This window comes from Oncorhynchus nerka, linkage group LG15 (assembly GCF_034236695.1).
Source record: "Oncorhynchus nerka isolate Pitt River linkage group LG15, Oner_Uvic_2.0, whole genome shotgun sequence".
In the NCBI taxonomy this organism is placed as follows: domain Eukaryota; kingdom Metazoa; phylum Chordata; class Actinopteri; order Salmoniformes; family Salmonidae; genus Oncorhynchus; species Oncorhynchus nerka.
The window spans coordinates 30,086,090-30,106,089 of record NC_088410.1 but is presented as its reverse complement, the minus strand read 5'-3'; the positions used below and the strand labels follow the sequence as shown (position 1 = coordinate 30,106,089).

General features: G+C 42.5%; 1 protein-coding gene across 2 annotated transcripts in view; it reads right to left on the bottom strand.

Moving 5' to 3' along the window:
• The window catches only part of LOC115142419 (potassium voltage-gated channel subfamily KQT member 5-like), a 150,356-nt gene that overhangs the window by 26,840 nt on the left and 103,516 nt on the right, over positions 1-20,000 (bottom strand). For both annotated transcript variants that reach the window (XM_029681855.2, XM_029681856.2), the window contains exons 2-3: positions 12,360-12,450; positions 7,431-7,557 (exon numbers count right to left, since the gene is read on the bottom strand). In XM_029681855.2, the coding sequence (XP_029537715.2) occupies positions 7,431-7,557; positions 12,360-12,450 (218 nt within the window). The remainder of the gene's footprint in view (positions 1-7,430; positions 7,558-12,359; positions 12,451-20,000) is intronic.

Here is a 20,000-nt window from a genome sequence, read left to right as displayed (position 1 = left end):
ACACTCTCACACACACACAGACATTACACACTCAGACACACACGCATACACAAGCATGCGTGCACAGACACACCAATTTATACACATACAGGCTCTCGCTCTCCTTCAAAAAACACACACACACGTCATGCACTCACCTGCTTGTTAAAGAGGTCTTTTCTTTCCACATTGTCAGCAGAGGCCAGTGCTTGGCCAGCATCTTTATGTCCCAGCATGCTGTTTTTTGGGCCGTCCGAGTACGGTCTGTGTGTGTGTGGTTGGTTCATGTATTTTTCACGGTTCCACCGTCTCTCTCCTGCCATGGGTTAACTGGTTCATGATTTATAAGCCCTAGAGCAATCGACCAAACCTTGGTCAGCGATTGTATTTCATGTCCAAGCGCTGAGTTCGCCGGAAGGACAGACAAACCCACCGGCTGGTGGGACGACAAATTCTCACAATTCTCACAAAACAGAAAAATGCAGGGGGAAGCTAAGGAGAAGAAAATAATATTTCTTCAGTTTGTGGTTTCACGTGGTGGAGGAGCGTCTTTGAAGTGAGGCGGTGGTGAAACACAGGGGTGTAATTAAAGAAAATAGAAAATATTATTTGTCTGTGTTGGAGGAGAAGTCTGATGCCTCAGACTACATCCCAAATGGAACCCTATTACCTACAAAGCCCATAGGACTCTGGTCAAAAGTAGTGAACTATGTAGGGAATAGGGTGCCATTTGGGATTCAGTCTCAGATTTCTTTGTGTTCCTTGAGGGTTTGATGTTTCTCTCCCTGTCGTTGTGGTCTGTCTGAACAGCCCCTGTCCTCCCTTTGTCAGTGTGTGTGTGTGTGTGTGTGTGTGTGTCTATGGGTCATTGAGGGGATGACGTTACTCTCTCATTCATAAACATGGGGTGGTAAGGACACTAAGAGGTAAAAATCCCCCAAGGAACACCAACCACATTTAGCTCCAATCCTTTCACTGACAAATTCAATATCCCTGTGTTGTCGTCACCATGTCTTGTCACAATCAAATACTTTCACATTCAATCAGTAGAAAAGTTTAGTTGGCATCGAGCCAGTGATTTCTCATGGTGCAACACCACAGTGTGAGCAATCCTCTATCACTACAGTCAATCAATGTACTCCACATAAACCAACACATTCAATCAGCATCCTCTACCTAAACCACAATGTAAGATACATAAGCTGGTTTTCAGACAAATATGTTCTCAGTCAAACGCACTTCAATAAACATTCTTCCTGTATGCCAACCCCATTGGCTGATGGGAACCCACCAAACACTGAACCTACCAATGAGTGCTATTCATCCAGTTTATGAGCTGTTCTGTTTGTTTTCATTCATTTGGGCTCTGTGGACCACATCTACATTGAAATATCTCCTTCTAACGATCTTTCAATGACTTCACAGGACAAATCACCTGCTCGGAACACTTAAAGATGGAATTGGCTCATTGCGTATAATTTATGGATGTTGAGAGTCACTGAATGAGAAACCCCCACTAATGGATTGGCTCAGACAGTAATGACTGGATACTCTTACCACTGACTGTATAGGGGAGAGAATTTATAGACCCATCTAGAGTAGTCAAAGCACACTACAACACACTCAGACACACAATGTTGACACATACAGGGTGGAGAGGTGGGGAGGGAGACGAGAGAGAGAGAGAGAGAGAGGAGAGGGGAGAGGGGAGAGAGAGGAGAGAGAGAGGGGGTGGGAAGGGAGGGAGGGACATAAGGAGGGACAGGAAAAAAATACAAAAAGATAGAAGGAGAGAGTGAAAATAGAAATGATAAACCTCCCTTAAGCAGCTCAGAGTAATTGTCATGGTGATTACCATGGTGATTGCCATGGTGATTACCATGGTGCTTGTCGTGGTGATTATCATGGTGATTGTCGTGGTGATTATCATGGTGATTGTCGTGGTGATTACCGTGGTGATTATCATGGGGGTTACCATGGTGATTGTCATGAGGATTATCATGGTGATTGCCATGGTGATTGTCATGGTGATTACCATGGTGCTTGTCGTGGTGATTATCATGGTGATTGCCAGGGTGATTATCATGGTGATTGTCGTGGTGATTATCGTGGTGATTGTCATGGGGATTATCATGGTGATTGCCATGGTGATTATCGTGGTGATTGTCATGGGTATTGCCATGGTGATTGCCATGGTGATGGTCATGGGGATTATCATGGTGATTGCCATGGTGATTACCATGGTGATTATCATGGTGATTGTCGTGGTGATTATCATGGTGATTATCATGATGATTACCATGGTGATTGTCATGATGATTGTCATTATAATCTGTCTCCAGCCTTGCCTTGTGTCATTAGTTGACGTGTTATAGATTGAGTTATTGGCAATGTCACATGCCCTCATACAGACAGTACTCCATGATTGTAATAGGCCAGCTGATCAATCATTCAACAAAATAGGGCTGACATAAGCAGGCCAAGGGACTAATTTTACAGAGAGAAACAGACAATGCTTAAGTTATTCATGATGGCCATACTTTCTAGTGTCTAACCAGTAAAAATAGGTTTATTCGTACTGGCTACTTGTAGTGGAAGCTGGAGGGGGATTGTGTCCAGTCAGTGACCCTACGTGTTTTGATAGAGGGATGATTGGAGAGGTATCCTAGGGTGTGTGTTTTGGCTAGGAGGGGAAAGGGGTAAGAAGCTTAGGAGGCAGGATTAAGACTGACAAATAATTAAAAAGAGGAGAGGCCAGAGGAGGACACACCCAACAGCATATATTTACAGCCAGCCTTAACCGTCTCTATTCAGAGTATCTAGTTCAGCCTTAACAGTCTATATTGAGAGCATCTAGTTCAGTCTTAACAGTCTATATTGAGAGCATCTAGTTCAGTCTTAACAGTCTCTATTGAGAGTATCTAGTTCAGCCTTAACCGTCTCTATTCAGAGTATCTAGTTCAGCCTTAACAGTCTCTATTCAGAGTATCTAGTTCAGCCTTAACAGTCTCTATTCAGAGTGTCTAGTTCAGCCTTAACCGTCTCTATTCAGAGTATCTAGTTCAGCCTTAACAGTCTCTATTCAGAGTGTCTAGCTCAGCCTTAACCATCTCTATTCAGAGGATCTAGTTCAGCCTTAACAGTCTCTATTGAGAGCATCTAGTTCAGTCTTAACAGTCTCTATTGAGAGTATCTAGTTCAGCCTTAACAGTCTCTGTTCAGAGTATCTAGTTCAGCCTTAACAGTCTCTATTGCGAGTATCTAGTTCAGCCTTAACAGTCTCTATTCAGAGTGTCTAGTTCAGCCTTAACAGCCTCTATTCAGAGTGTCTAGTTCAGCCTTAACAGCCTCTATTCAGAGTATCTAGTTCAGCCTTAACAGTCTCTATTCAGAGTATCTAGTTCAGCCTTAACCGTCTCTATTCAGAGTATCTAGTTCAGCCTTAACAGTCTCTATTCAGAGTGTCTAGCTCAGCCTTAACCATCTCCATTGAGAGTATCTAGTTCAGCCTTAACCGTCTCCATTGAGAGTATCTAGTTCAGCCTTAACCGTCTCTATTGAGAGTATCTAGTTCATCCTTAACCGTCTCTATTGAGAGTATCTAGTTCAGCCTTAACCGTCTCTATTCAGAGTATCTAGTTCAGCCTTAACAGTCTCTATTGAGAGTATCTAGTTCAGCCTTAACAGTCTCTATTGAGAGTATCTAGTTCAGCCTTAACAGTCTCTGTTCAGAGTATCTAGTTCATCCTTAACCGTCTCCATTGAGAGTATCTAGTTCATCCTTAACAGTCTCTATTCAGAGTATCTAGTTCATCCTTAACCGTCTCCATTGAGAGTATCTAGTTCATCCTTAACAGTCTCTATTCAGAGTATCTAGTTCAGCCTTAACCGTCTCTATTCAGAGTATCTAGTTCATCCTTAACAGTCTCTATTCAGAGTATCTAGTTCAGCCTTAACCGTCTCTATTTAGAGTATCTAGTTCATCCTTAACAGTCTCTATTGAGAGTATCTAGTTCAGCCTTAACAGTCTCTATTGAGAGTATCTAGTTCAGCCTTAACAGTCTCTATTCAGAGTGTCTAGTTCAGCCTTAACAGTCTCTATTGAGAGTATCTAGTTCAGCCTTAACAGTCTCTATTGAGAGTATCTAGTTCAGCCTTAACCATCTCTATTCAGAGTATCTAGTTCAGCCTTAACAGTCTCTATTGAGAGTATCTAGTTCAGCCTTAACCGTCTCTATTTAGAGTATCTAGTTCATCCTTAACCGTCTCCATTGAGAGTATCTAGTTCAGCCTTAACAGTCTCTATTCAGAGTGTCTAGCTCAGCCTTAACCATCTCCATTGAGAGTATCTAGTTCAGCCTTAACAGTCTCTATTCAGAGTGTCTAGCTCAGCCTTAACCATCTCCATTGAGAGTATCTAGTTCAGCCTTAACAGTCTCTATTCAGAGTGTCTAGCTCAGCCTTAACCATCTCTATTCAGAGTATCTAGTTCAGCCTTGACAGTCTCTATTCAGAGTGTCTAGTTCAGCCTTAGCAGTCTCTATTGAGAGTATCTAGTTCAGCCTTAACAGTCTCTATTCAGAGTGTCTAGTTCAGCCTTAGCAGTCTCTATTGAGAGTATCTAGTTCAGCCTTAACAGTCTCTATTCAGAGTATCTAGTTCAGCCTTAACAGTCTATATTGAGAGCATCTAGTTCAGCCTTAGCAGTCTCTATTGAGAGTATCTAGTTCAGCCTTAACAGTCTCTATTGAGAGTATCTAGTTCAGCCTTAACCGTCTCTATTCAGAGTATCTAGTTCAGCCTTAACAGTCTCTATTCAGAGTATCTAGTTCAGCCTTAACCGTCTCTATTCAGGACGTCTAGTTCAGCCTTAACCGTCTCTATTCAGAGTGTCTAGTTCAGCCTTAACCGTCTCTATTCAGACTGTCTAGTTCAGCCTTAACAGTCTCCATTCGGAGTATCTAGTTCAGCCTTAGTCTCACTGTCTAGTTCAGCCTTAACCGTCTCTATTTGGAGTATCTAGTTCAGCCTTAACCGTCTCAATTCGGAGTGTCTAGTTCAGCCTTAACAGTCTCAATTCGGAGTATCTAGTTCAGCCTTAACCGTCTCTATTTGGAGTATCTAGTTCAGCCTTAACCGTCTCAATTCGGAGTGTCTAGTTCAGCCTTAACAGTCTCAATTCAGACTGTCTAGTTCAGCCTTAACAGTCTCAGTCTCTAACCGTTCAGGAGTGTCTAGTTCAGCTCTTAACAGTCTCAGCCTTAACAGTCTCAATTCGGAGTATCTAGTTCAGCCTTAACCGTCTCAATTCGGAGTGTCTAGTTCAGCCTTAACAGTCTCAATTCGGAGTATCTAGTTCAGCCTTAACCGTCTCTATTTGGAGTATCTAGTTCAGCCTTAACCGTCTCAATTCGGACTGTCTAGTTCAGCCTTAACAGTCTCAATTCGGAGTATCTAGTTCAGCCTTAACCGTCTCAATTCAGACTGTCTAGTTCAGCCTTAACAGTCTCAATTCGGAGTATCTAGTTCAGCCTTAACCGTCTCAATTCGGAGTGTCTAGTTCAGCCTTAACCATCTCTATTCAGAGTATCTAGTTCAGTTATTGGCCCGTGTACGGTTGCTTGTTGTCTGTCTGTCTGAATCTCTCTCTCTCTCTCTCTCTCTCTCTCTCTCTATATATATATATACAATGTGATTTTCTGGATTTTTGTTTTAGATTCCGTCTCTCACAGTTGAAGTGTACCTATGATAAAAATTACAGACCTCTACATGCTTTGTGAGTAGGAAAACCTGAAAAATCAGCAGTGTATCAAATACTTGTTCACCCCACTGTATGTATATATATATATATATATATACACTACTGGTCAAAGGTGTTTAGAACACCTCAGCATATGTGGGAACTCCTTCGAGACTGTTGGATAAACATTCCATGTGAAGCTACCGTTTACCGTCTCCCTCTCTCTCACTCTCTCCCGCTCTCTCACTCTCTCCCGCTCGCTCTCTCGACATGACATTAGCCAGCTCAGAGAGCATGGTGATGCTAGCGCTGATGACGTAGCGTGACTGGTAAGCCCCTACTCTCCCTCTCTCTCTCCTGCTCGCTCTCTCGACATGACATTAGCCAGCTCAGAGAGCATGGTGATGCTAGCGCTGATGATGTAGCGTGACTGGTAAGCCCCTACTCTCCCTCTCTCTCACTCTCTTTATCACTCTCTCCCGCTCGCTCTCTCGACATGACATTAGCCAGCTCAGAGAGCATGATGACGCTAGCTCTGATGACGTAGCGTGACTGGTAAGCCTCTAGTCTCCCTCTCTCTCACTCTCTTTATCACTCTCTCCCGCTCGCTCTCTCGACATGAAACTAGCCAGCTCAGAGAGCATGATGACGCTAGCTCTGATGACGTAGCGTGACTGGTAAGCCCCTACTCTCCCTCTCTCTCACTCTCTTTATCACTCTCTCCCGCTCGCTCTCTCGACATGAAACTAGCCAGCTCAGAGAGCATGGTGATGCTAGCTCTGATGACGTAGCGTGACTGGTAAGCCTCTAGTCTCCCTCTCTCTCACTCTCTTTATCACTCTCTCCCGCTCGCTCTCTGGACATGAAACTAGCCAGCTCAGAGAGCATGATGACGCTAGCTCTGATGATGTAGCGTGACTGGTAAGCCCCTACTCTCCCTCTCTCTCACTCTCTCCCGCTCGCTCTCTCGACATGACATTAGCCAGCTCAGAGAGCATGATGACGCTAGCTCTGATGACGTAGCGTGACTGGTAAGCCTCTAGTCTCCCTCTCTCTCACTCTCTTTATCACTCTCTCCCGCTCGCTCTCTCGACATGACATTAGACAGCTCAGAGAGCATGATGACGCTAGCTCTGATGACGTAGCGTGACTGGTAAGCCCCTACTCCCCCTCCCTGAAGTACGGCGGCCATCTGAGAAGGGCAGATGAATATGTCTAAACACTGGAAAGAATTGAAGACGGGTTAATGGAGAGGCCTATTTACATAGTCAGTCGACCCTAAATCTCCTGTTAAGAATCACAAGAGCCTCAAACACCACAGCTAAAACATCAAGCCAGAGGACTACGGTCTATTGTGTTTGTGTGTGTGTTCCTATGGTCAATTACACTGCATATCTTTTTACTCATAGGTCTCTTTGAACTTGGAAGTCACATTCCTATGGTAAAACTCCAGCAATTAGTGAATAGCCATAATGATTTGCAGTCAGGAAACTGACTTCTCGCTTTTAAGTAGGAAATAAAGTAACTGAGAGGTCATCAATTGTCATAAAAGAGGAAAAAGTCAACGATTAAGTGTAAAACTCTTTAACTTTAAAACACTTCTCATTACTGAACAATCAACTGAAGGTTGTAAACCTTTTCTCATCCCTTCGAAAATAATGTTTATAAAGGGTTTATAAAGTGTTCATAACTCATCTAGTCTATAGCTCACCTATGACACAGAAAGGCTTCCGGGCAAAACGGAGGCGACCCTGCCATCCTCTGTAGCGACAGCAGCAGCCGGCCGACCAGATCCTGATGATGTACTCCAGCCCAAACACCACGATCATCACAAACTCCTACAGGAAGTGACAAAACAGGAAGTCAGGGGAAAGTGATACACAATGACTAAGCAATTGCACTAAATCTACGAATAGGTGTCACACTTGTAGATAGTTCTGTTTATATCAGTTTCATCCTTGTATTGAAAGTACAATAAGTTATTCCAGTTTTTCTCAATTGCTAAAACACTAAAACCCATTGGCTGAACAAAGTTCTCAGTTGCCTGGACTCATTTAGCTAATTATGCAGTCTGTTGTCAATACCTTAAACCATTTCACATGGCAAAACACAATTTGCAGATCTCACTTAAGACTTTTCAGCAAAACTCTAAACACATTCTCATTCTCAAAACACATTCTGCACTCTAATGCACATGTCATCCATACTGGTAAACACAAGTGGCAACAATCAAATACAAATAGAGAACACATGTCATTGATTGAACAGAACCACTCAAAATTGATTTAACCTGTTTCAAATGATGCGACACAACCAATATAAGCCAATTCAGAGAGCAAACAGGTTGTTGAAGGTGGGAAGGAGAAAGTCTGAGAATGGATAGAGGAAACAATGTGAGAGGACGAGGACGAGTGCGTATGCGAGGTGGGCGACGAGGAGGAAGAGGAGGAGGGTAAGAAAGAGGAAGAGGAGGAAGAAGAGGAAGACAAAGAGTGGAAATAGTTATAGACCATGTTCTTGTCCATGGACTGACAATGAGGGAAGCAGGACTTAGAGTGCAACCCAATTTGAGCTGATTTCCTGTGTCCACCATAGTAAGGACATTCAGAGAAGAGAACAGGTACAGTATACTACTGTATTTTTGTAATTGCAAATTTACTGTACTACACTATATGCAGCTGTTTCAATAGACATTTGTAAAGTTAATCACTGTATGTATTGTACTGCATGAATATGTTTTGTAACTGCACAACTACTTTTTGTAGAATTGCAAGGCTGCCACATGCAGGTGGAAGGACAGCTACATTCACTCGGGAGCAAGAGGCCGTTATAGTTGGCATGATCCTTCAAGATAATGCAACACACACTTCCAGGGAATCGACAGTGTGAGAATTTCCACAATTGACCATGTCCTCCATCGTAACAGGATGCGAATGAAAAAGTATACAGAGTACTTTTTGAGCACAACTCACCAAGGGTGAAAGAACTGCGAGCTCAGTATGTGCAAGTAAGTGTACATTCAGAAACATTTACTGTAATCCAGATTGTCTACAGTACTAACACATACTATGTGAATGACATTACTCTTCAGTACATACAATGTATGTGAATCAGAAGCCTAATTGTACTCTACAGTATAGCACTGTCTCTGTACGACTTACAAAATCCCACATACAGTATATTGTATTTCTACACAGACAATATTAGACTTGGAATCCTTGGACAGGCTCCATGAGTTCATCTTTGTCAATGAAGCAGGCTTCAATCTAACAAAGAGGAGAAGGAGAGGCCGAAACATGATTGGACAGCGGGCCATTGTTGAAGTCCCTGTTCAACGAGGTGGCAATGTCACAATCTGTGCTGCTATCAGCAACCATGGTGTTCTACATCACCATGTTACACTCGGGCCATATAACACCCAGCACCTTCTAAGATTTATTGCCAATCTAAGAGATATTTTATTTGAGCAGCAGGTTCAAGAGCAGCAGGGTCAAGAGCTAAATAAGAATCCCATTCCCACCTATGTGATAGTGTGGGACAATGTCAGTTTCCACCGAGCTGCTCAGGTAAGGGAATGGTTTAACATCAATGGGCAGTTCATGAACTTGTACCTCCCTCCATACTCGCCTTTCCTGAATCCGATTGAGGAGTTTTTCTCCTCTTGGAGATGGAAAGTGTATGATAGACAACCCTACACCAGAGTAAATCAGCTGCAAGCCATGGATTTAGCCTGTGGTGATATAGGTGAGGAATCATGTCAGGGCTGGATACGGCACACAAGAGGCTTCAGGAGGGACAATATTGCTTGTGATGTCAACGAAGTGCTCTGGCCTGACCCAGCCCAAAGACAAGAAGAAGCACATTGATTACATGTTTACTCCTTTGATTTTTGTCCCTTTTAGTATTGTATACTGTAATACAGTGCACTGTAGGCTGTATACTGTACAATGGACAAATTGTATGGCTCTGAACATTGTGCTTTCCATCTATTAAGAGGTTAACAGTACTGACTGATCAATAGATTTTGACTGGTTGCAGGTTCATATCAACAAAGAACAAGAATTACAGTATCACAGAGACAAAGGACAAGTTTGTGAGATGCAGGGTACAGTACTGTAAAAATAGGGGTACAAGGAGGAGGAAGAACAGAAAACAAAATTGCAAAGAGCAAAGCAGAGTAGTAATCTCTGATCAATTTTGAGCTACTATGATAGAACATGTTTTCGTTCATCAAAAGACAATGATGGAAAAATATGAATATTTTTTTAGATTAAAAATGTACTTCTCCCTGAGAATTGTATGTTTTGAACAATGTGTTTTCTATTTTTCGGTGTATTGTTTACTGACTGCTTGAGAGTGTATATCATTTTGATCACTTTGTTTATGATTTGAGAGCAGTGTTTGATTTTGAACACAGGTGAAACTGTTTTGAGGCGAATGCCTCACTTTGCGAGAGGAGTCAGAGGTTATGTAAATAGTGCTTGAAGATGAGGTTTTGTGTTCAACGTTTTCAGGAAATGGAGCAAGGTTTCAGAAATGGTGTTTTAGCAATTGACAAAAACTGTAATCATCCAAATTCCAACGTATCATAACATATTAAAGTGGCCTTTTCATGACATTGAAACAGATTCGTGATTTGAATGAATGAATGAGGCCTTAAAGTGGTCTACTTCCTGTGAGCAGCATGTATATAATGTCATACCTTTGAATTCAAAGGTGCACCATTAGCATGCTAAATGTCAACATAGTCAATTAGATCACTACATTCACTGCAATTGGCACAACAATTGGCACAAAGCTAGCTAGCATTTGCTCCCAGTATATCATGATTCAAATTCAGCTGATGCTAATCCAAAATAATGTCCCTAAGCAAGTGTGGTCTAAAAGAGGCATATGGATGCAATGAGATTTATTTTAATGAGCATGAATGCTGTTTCAAATCTCTAGTTTTCAGAGTAGCGACTGGGAGCAAATACATTTCTGCCAGTGTCTGTATCGTCAATAGGCGGCCTAATCGTGTTGACACTGATTTAATTTGGAGAGGCTAAGTTGTTGAGTGGAGACATCCAGTATGAATCCAGCTTTGATAAAGGGATTCATCTTCTCCTCGGATAATCCGCGGATATCCCTCTTCCTATCTGTCATGGAGATACTTGACTAGCGCAGAAGGATGGACCGATGCATTGACTGTCACTGGCCCACCCAGGCTACAAAATGACATGTACCACTAACCTTCCTAATCCTAATTTCCCTCAGGGATTCATAGTCATATTGAATCGAATCTGAAAGGAAACAATATGTGTACATTTTTGTATATATATTTTTTTTTACAAAATACTACCAACTGGATGTTGCCTTATCTCAAATCAAATCAAATGTTATTGCCCCAGAGCCATGACAGACTTTCTATATTTTCAAATGTACTAGGATGTTTGTGATCTTTGATTATTTGAATGGGAGTTGTTGCTCTTTGTTAACACACACAGCCACGCACGCACACTCACAAACACACTCGCGCACGCACACACAAAAACACACAGTCTCTCTGTCTCTCTCTCTCTCTCTCTCTCTCTCGACAATAGGGGTGCCATCAGTCAATAAACAAACCAAGGTCACCTGCTAATTGACTCCTGTAAATGGAGTTCATATCTTCCAGGTCACCACTCACATTTGAGCTCTATTACAATTAACACTCATCTCTCACTCGTCTATTTCCCAGTTGCTGAACAATAATGCTTCAAATATCAATATATTTCAGCAACAATTTAAATGACTGTCAACATCAACAACAGCGCAATACAGAGACAATGATAATGATATTGACCAATTGATGACCAATTGATGACCTTTTGGTGAATGTTTCACTCAACCATTTTTGCTCCCTCTCTCTCGCAGCCCTCAAGTCTGCTGTATCAGTTTGGTGCTGACTCATTACAGGGTACAGTAGATAGTGACCTGCTAGCAGCATTTCAATAACAGTACACTATCTACAACTTTAAAGGTTTCTTTCGGCTGCACCCATAGGTTAACCCCTTGAAGAACCATTTTTGGTTGCAGGCGGTTCTACAAGCAACCCAAAAAGGGTTCTACCTGAAACCAAAAAGGGTTCTCCTATGGGGACATCCGAAGAACCCTTTTTGAACCCTTTTTCTAAGAGTGTAGAAGAAGAAATCAATGTTGGCCCCGGATCAAATGACTAAACTCAATATGGAGACAACGCGTGAACCTTGGCCTGTATCGATTTGTCCTGTTAGGACCACATTACGTAGCAAGAGAGAGCTCTGCATCAGTAGGGTTCTTAACTTGGTTAAGTCCGTTTGAATCTGCTTTATTCACTATCAAATGACTAGATGATGGGAAAACAGGGAAGTGTTCCCAATTGATCAGATTGACTGATACCAGAATGTATTCATATCCTCTTACCTAATTACTAATAGAAATCTAGTTGTGCAAAGAGGAGTTTGATTGAAAGCTCAACACACTTCACCGCTTCGTATTTGCCTGTTGTGAACCGATAGGTGACACTGCTTTCTGCTATCCACAGTGTCACCTATCACTGCACTCATTGTAAACAGGCACGCTGATGAACAGCTTCTGTGTCTGTGTCAGAACATATGCATAGTTTCAACCAGTTTCTCACCAGGATGAGCAGACAGTCGGAAGAGAAGTCCTGGTGAGCCGGAATGGTGGAGAACACAGACAGGACCAAGCAACCAAAGACCAGCACGAACCTACAGGACAAAACAGAGAGGAATCATAAATACATTTATCCAGAGCCATATGATACAGAAGAAGAACATGGCAGTTTGGACAGGAAATGCCTTATCTCATTATTAATGCTAACGTGATTAGCTTGAAACATGGACAAGCAGAAATATCCAACCCGTACCCATGCTCCTTTCCCTACCGCTTTCTGCAAAGAACCACAGTCTTTGATAATCTTCCACCTTCATATTGATACGATCTTTCATTTTTCAATCAAATAGCTCTGAAATATGAGGTGGGCCAATGGCCTCCCAAGTAGCATCAATGGCAAAATGATGAGCATCGGATTTAGAGTTGTAGATGTCTTTAGTGTTAAATGGTGAGAGAACATCTGTGTTTGATCAGGATTGAGCTCCGTCTTAAGCTTGGCTGTGCCTATGGAGTTTGTGAGGGAAAGGCTAAGATAGGGCTTTGGATGCCAAATAACTTATTCTCTTTGTCTTTCTAGGATTATCATTGAAACTATAGTATCTTCATTTTCTATTGAAACTAGTAGAAGTGTTGCATTTCAGTATCTACTGGACAAAAACTGGTTGAATCAACGTAGTTTCCACGTCATTTCAACCCCCCAAATTCAATGTGATGACGTTGAACCGACGTGGAAAACTGATTGGATTTGCAAAAAGTCATCAATGTAACGGAATGTCGCCTATTTGAACCTATATCCAAGTAGTTGACAAGTCAACAGAAATTAAATCAAAACTAGATGCTGAAAAGATGTCTGAGCCCAGTGGGGGGTGAGTCATAACAAAGACAAAGCACTGTTGACCCAACACCGCTGTAGGGGAGAGATAAGCCTAGCATGCTAATTGTCTAGGTTCTCCAGGATAACAACAGTGAGAATATGGTGTCTGGGCTATGAAGATAGAAACTGAACACTGAGTTTAGATAGAAGAGTCATTCCAGTGTCACGACAGCGGCATTCACAAAATGTAAACAATCAGAAACCATCCAAATAAGGTCGGCCAACATGTCACTACAACTTCCTCTCATGTCCCCCAACCTCCCTTCTCTTCCTTCTCAGTCAATATTTGAGAGTGACATTCAGAAATGCAAACAATAATCAAGAACCCCAATTAGGTCTTTGAAGATGTCACTATGGCGCACAAGATGTCACTACAACTTCCTCTACTGTCCCCCCCCGTCCAGCCACCACCCTTCTCTTCCCTCTCCCTTCTCCACAGCTGTAGCCTATGGAGTATGGATGATGAGAGGCTAGAGACTATTAAGCCATTCCCTGGTGCCTGTAGGCTAGGCCCTAAATCATCACTAAGATGAAAGAAGATGAAGAACCTTTAAAAGTTTAAACGCATGGCCAAGCGGGTCAGGGGGTTGACTTCCAGACCCTGAGCTTCTGAGCAGCGTCTGTGTGAAAAGGGTGGGCGTCCTGTGGGCGTCCTGTGCGGGTTGCGATCCCCAGCCGACCTCTAGCTGACCGCTATAGGACTGTGCTGATGTGACCCCGGCCCCGATCTGACCTTTGACTCCGAGAGGGAGCCCAAACAGAGGTTGCAGTTTTCCATAGCCAGAGGAGATGGTTATGTGTTTATTTCAATTTAACCATCGACATCTGTCGTCCAATAGGCTCTCCTCCTTCTGTGAGGAGTCAGGAAGTAGAAGGCTTTGTATGTAACCCAAGAGGTGATATAAAAAGTATTCCTCTTCAAGTTTGAGTATTTAACGTTTTAGTTTTAGTCGGAAGTTTACATACACTTAGGTTGGTGTCATTAAAACCTATTTTTCAACCACAACTATAGTTTTGGCAAGTCGGTTAGGACATCTACTTTGTGCATGACAAGTAATTTTTCCAACAATTGTTTACAGACAGATTATTTCACTTATAATTCACCGCATCACAATTCCAGTGGGTCAGAAGTTTACATACACTAAGTTGACTGTGCCTTTAAACAGCTTGGAAAATTCCAGAAAATGATGGCTTTAGAAGCTTCTGATAGGATAATTGACATCATTTGAGTCAATTGGAGGTGTACCTGTGGATGTATTTCAAGGCCTACCTTCGAACTCGGTGCCATGCTTGACATCATGGGAAAATCAAAAGAAATCAAAAGACCACAGCATTTTTTTTGTAGACCTCCACAAGTCTGGTTCATCCTTGGGAGCAATTTCCAAATGCCTGAAGGTACCACGTTCATCTGTACAAACAATAGTACGCAAGTATAATCACTACGGGACCACGCAGCCGTCATACCGCTCAGGAAGGAGACGGGTTCTGTATCCTAGAGATGAACGTACTTTGGTGCGAAAAGTGCAAATCAATCCCAGAACAACAGCAAAGGACCTTGTGAAGATGCTGGAGGAAACAGGTACAAAAGTATCTATATCCACAGTAAAACGAGTCCTATAACGACATAATCTGAATGGCAGCTCCGCAAGGAAGAAGCCACTGCTCCAAAATCGCCATAAAAAAGCCAGACTACGGTTTGCGACCGCACATGGGGACAAATATTGCACTTTTTGGAGAAATTTACTCTAGTCTGATGAAACGAAAATAGAACTGTTTGGCCATAATGACCATCGTTATGTTCGGAGGAAAAGGGGGGGCTTGCAAGTCGAAGAATACCATCCCAACCATGAAGAACAGGGGTGGCATTTGACCCAAGTAAAAAAATGTAAAGGCAATGCTGCCAAATACTAATTGAATGTATGTGTCACAACTTCCGCCAAAGTCGGTCCCTCTCCTTGTTCGGGCGGCGAACGGCGAACGACGTCACCGGCCAACTAGCCATCGCCGATCCACATCACATTTCATTTTCCATTTGTTTTGTCTTCGTCTTACACACCTGGTTTCAATTCCCCAATTACTTGTTCATTATTTAACCCTCTGTTCCCCCATGTTTGTTTGTGAGTAATTGTTTTACTGTATTGCGGTCTGTATTTGTGGCCTTGTATTTATATGACGTGAATTGTTTATTATTGAGTAAAATTGCTTTCATTACTCATATCTGCTGTCCTGTGCCTGACTCATTTCACCAGCTACACACAGACACATTACAGTATGTAAACTTATGACCCACTGGGAATGTGATGAAAGAAATTAAAGATTAAATAAATCATCCTCTCTACTATTATTCTGAAATTTCACATTCTTAAAATAAAGTGGTGATCCTAAGGGAATTTTTACTTGAATTAAATGTCAGGAATTGTGAAAAACTGAGTTTAAATGTATTTGGCTAAGGTGTATGTAAACTTGCAACTTCAACTGTACATCCTAATGAATCAGTTTGAAGTTCAGGAAGTTGGAGTATTTAAAAGTTGAGTACTTTGGGAAGTTCATCAATTATGCATATGTTTGGACTGGTGAATGCGTGCGCTGACAAGTATCATGTAGCTGTCAACTGAAAGGACAGCTGGCCTCATAACTCTTCCTCCACTCTCTCTCTTGTCAAGATCTCTAAAGAAGGATTTCTGAGTGGCCCCTAAGCAAGGTTTTCAGAGTGCCTCCTTATCTAACTATAATAAACACCAATGTCTCTCTTTTCAAAACAAATAGAACCATTTATGAAATATTTAATGAAAAATAATGAATTAGTTATGGAAAACAGGCAAGATTGTTTATCATTGATCGATCTTCCCTAATTACTTTGCCGCCGCCTCCCTGTCCTCTCTGCAGGCCTCAGTTCCCCCGTGTCACATACTGTTGTCGCGGGCGGCTGTCCTAAATTGCACCCTATTCCTTACGTAGTATGGTGCACTAGATAGGGGATAGGGTGCCATTTGGGACGCAGCGCTAGTATCTGGAGTCTGTCACAGCCCTCACAGCTCCAACAGAACACAGAACTGCCCTTAACCTTTTAAAGAGAGCCCCAGAGTAAATAAAGATTTGGGAGTGGGGACTTGCACACACATACACACGCACACACGCACGCACACACACACGCACACATACACACACACACACACACACGCACACACACGCACACACACACGCACACATACACACACACACACACGCACACACACACACACACACACACACGCACGCACATGCACACGCGCACACGCGCACACACACACACACACACACACACACACACACACACGCACACACGCACACACACACGCGCACACACACGCACACACGCGCACACACACACACACACACACGCACACATACATTTACATTTACATTTAAGTCATTTAGCAGACGCTCTTATCCAGAGCGACTTACAAATTGGTGCATTCACCTTATGACATCCAGTGGAACAGTAGTGCATCTAAATCTTTTAAGGGGGGTGAGAGGGATTACTTTATCCTATCCTAGGTATTCCTTAAAGAGGTGGGGTTTCAGGTGTCTCCGGAAGGTGGTGATTGACTCCGCTGTCCTGGCGTCGTGAGGGAGTTTGTTCCACCATTGGGGGGCCAGAGCACATACACACACACACACACACACGCACACACACACACGCACACGCACGCACACACACACACACACACACACACACACACACACACACACACACACACACACACACACACACACACACACACACACACACACACACACACACACACACACACACACACACACACAGAAGCCCATCATCACCGAGCAGTAGCAGGCAGTAAGTGCTTGTCTATTTTGTATAATTTAATTGATTTGTTTTGAAACAGAGTGCCAAGGAAATGACTAATGTTCGAGCACTGGGGTCTGTCGTACTGGCTACATTACACCCAATCATCCTCATTTTGAATTAGATTTGCAGCAAAAAGCAGACGTCTGCATTTGTTTATCTCCCAATCAGTCGTGTTGTCAGGCTCTCAGTGGATTTCTGTGGTAACATGAAGGTCTGGTAGTGTTGTTTGTACGGATCACAAATGACACTACCAGAAAAGTTGGAGTAGAAACCTTAGAAAAACATGTACACTGCAAATACTGCACATTTGCATTGTATACGATTGTAAGGATTGGGTAGGCAGAGGTTGTGTCGTACAGTAACTTTGTATGGCGCTGTCTTCTTTCCAATACACCTCTCTTAGCATTGGATAGAGTGAGTAGAAAGTAGATGATGTATACAGTAGGGGAAAGAGGTCAGAACCTCGGATGGCATTGTTTCCCATCTATTCTTCTTCTCTTAGCACAGGAGAGGGTTAATTGCTCTTGACTGTATACACTACTGCGAGACACAGGAAATATCGCTGTATTCTATATCATTGTAAGGATTGGGCACTGGGGCAGGCAGAGTCAACCTTGGATGTCATTCTCTCATTCTTTCAAGTATCTTTTTCTCTCCATTTCTCTCTTCTCAGCGAAGGGTAGAACAGGGTAAGATGAAGATATGGATGTATACAGTATGTGTAAGGACTGAGCAGGCAGGAGTTGACACACAACCTTGGATGGCACTTTGTCCTTTCTTTCAAGTCTTTATCTCGATCACTCCTCGTTGTACAGGGCAGAGTGAATAGCAGCTGCATGTATAGGTAACAGTGAAGAATATATATATATATATATATATATATATATATATATATGATATTGTGTTGAGGACGTATTGCCTTGAGCATCACACACTCAATTTAGAGTCAATGAGGAAGAATTCTGAGAAATATGTCTCATATTTTCCCACAGGCTACAGTTCATTAGAGACAGACTGAAAGCTAATTACATTAAGACTGTTTATTGCCGAATGTGTGTGTGTGTTTCAGTGTGTGTGTGTGTGTATCATCATGACATGGATTCATATGCCATCAGTACCGCCAGCTCCCTAGGATAAATGAGTGGCAGGCATCCTAGCGGTTAACAGCATTGGGCCAGTAACTGAAAGGTTGCTGGTTCGAATCCCTGAGCCGACTAGGTGAACAATCTGTCAATGTGCCCTTGAGCAAGTCACTTAACCCTAGTTGCTCTGGATAAGAGTGTCTGCAACTATCTCTATGCTGTCCATGGTGCTGAAATGTGTGACCACCAAAATACTTCATGAGTTCTTGATAGTATCATCTATCTATATGTTCTGTTTTCAATATGTGGCCATCCAATCAAGGATAAAATAATGTTTACTCATCACTGTCTCTGGCAGATGCCTACAACTTAAAATCTCATTCGGACAGCCTAGATTCTCAACTGTCATTGGATGTCTGTCTAGTAAGATGGATTGTCATTGGATGTCTGTCTAGTAAGATGGATCATCATTGGACAGTGCCAGCTAGGGTCAAAGTTCAAGAGTCATCCAGGTTAGGGTTCATATCTGGGCGGTTTGGTCACAAGGCAGTCGTCTCAGATAGCCTTGCCAGTGTAACAGAGGTATTATAAACACATGGGCTAACTTCTCACCTTCTCTTTGCTATAAACCTGAGGCAGCCAAGAGAGGAAGCTCAAGTCATATCACTGTCAGGTCAGTATCATCCTTAACACCTTTATGAGCAGACTAGGAGTCAAAAGAGTAACCCAAAACCTAATGAAATCTATGTCTGCTCATAAAAATACTGTCTGTCTGGACGGTCTGGAGACTTTTTCTCTGTGTGTGTGTGTGTGAGATCGGCCATAAAAGTGCAAGAGAGACAGAGGCAGTGTGTGTGATCGCTCATAAAAGTGTAAGAGAGACAGAGGCAGTGTGTGTGTGTCATCTTGCCAAGTCTATATTAACTAATACCACTGTTTATGTGCCTGGGAGCGTATCTAATGGACAAATCAAAACAGACAGCTTATTATCTTAGCAACTACTTCATAACACTGACCACAGACCAGGTGTTACACTTTCATTTCCAACAGGAAGTTACTCTACTCTATCAGGAGAAATTAGCAAAGGTGGAAATATGGTCTTTGTCATCTTCATTGTAGTCGCAAAATATTCTGATCAATGGCCTTATCATCGAGGGAATCAAGTCTCTAGGCCTGGTTAAATTAGCGGTAGCGAAAATTAGCGGTAGAATTTGATTGCTTAATCATCATGACTAGAATGTCAATCACCATTGGCTACATTCTGAAAGTCAGCATCATTTTATTTCATTGCCAATTAATTCATTTTCACTATAATACTGAGCACATAATACTGAGCACCAAGAATACATCCATTATCTAGTGACTCTTCAGTCTCCTTGGATGACTTACTTAGTCTGGGAATTTCTTTTTACGGTCCTTGTAACCTAAAGGTTGTGACCTCATGACCTCTGATCCACCTGATGAGGTCCTGTGCCGAGCATGCCTTTACACAGTCAGACGCCCAGTCATGTACTCACTGTATGTCTCCTAGAATTCCTCAAATAGCACCCCCCAATGTACTCAGCACATTCCAATAGACATACATGGGGTTGGAGCGTCATCGGGTTAAGATGCGTCATCCTATAGCATTCTATGGAGAGCACACAGCCGTATTCAACATGGGAGAGATGCTCTGAGGCAGTTGCCTTGACAATTTAGTTCAATTGCTTGTTGTCAAAATGGTAGAGTTAGCTCAGCTGAACAACAAGTAAGAAAGTGGTATCGAATCCATCAGAAACATATGGATGCATACACGTACACACACATGTACACAAATGTACACACGCACACACATTTTAT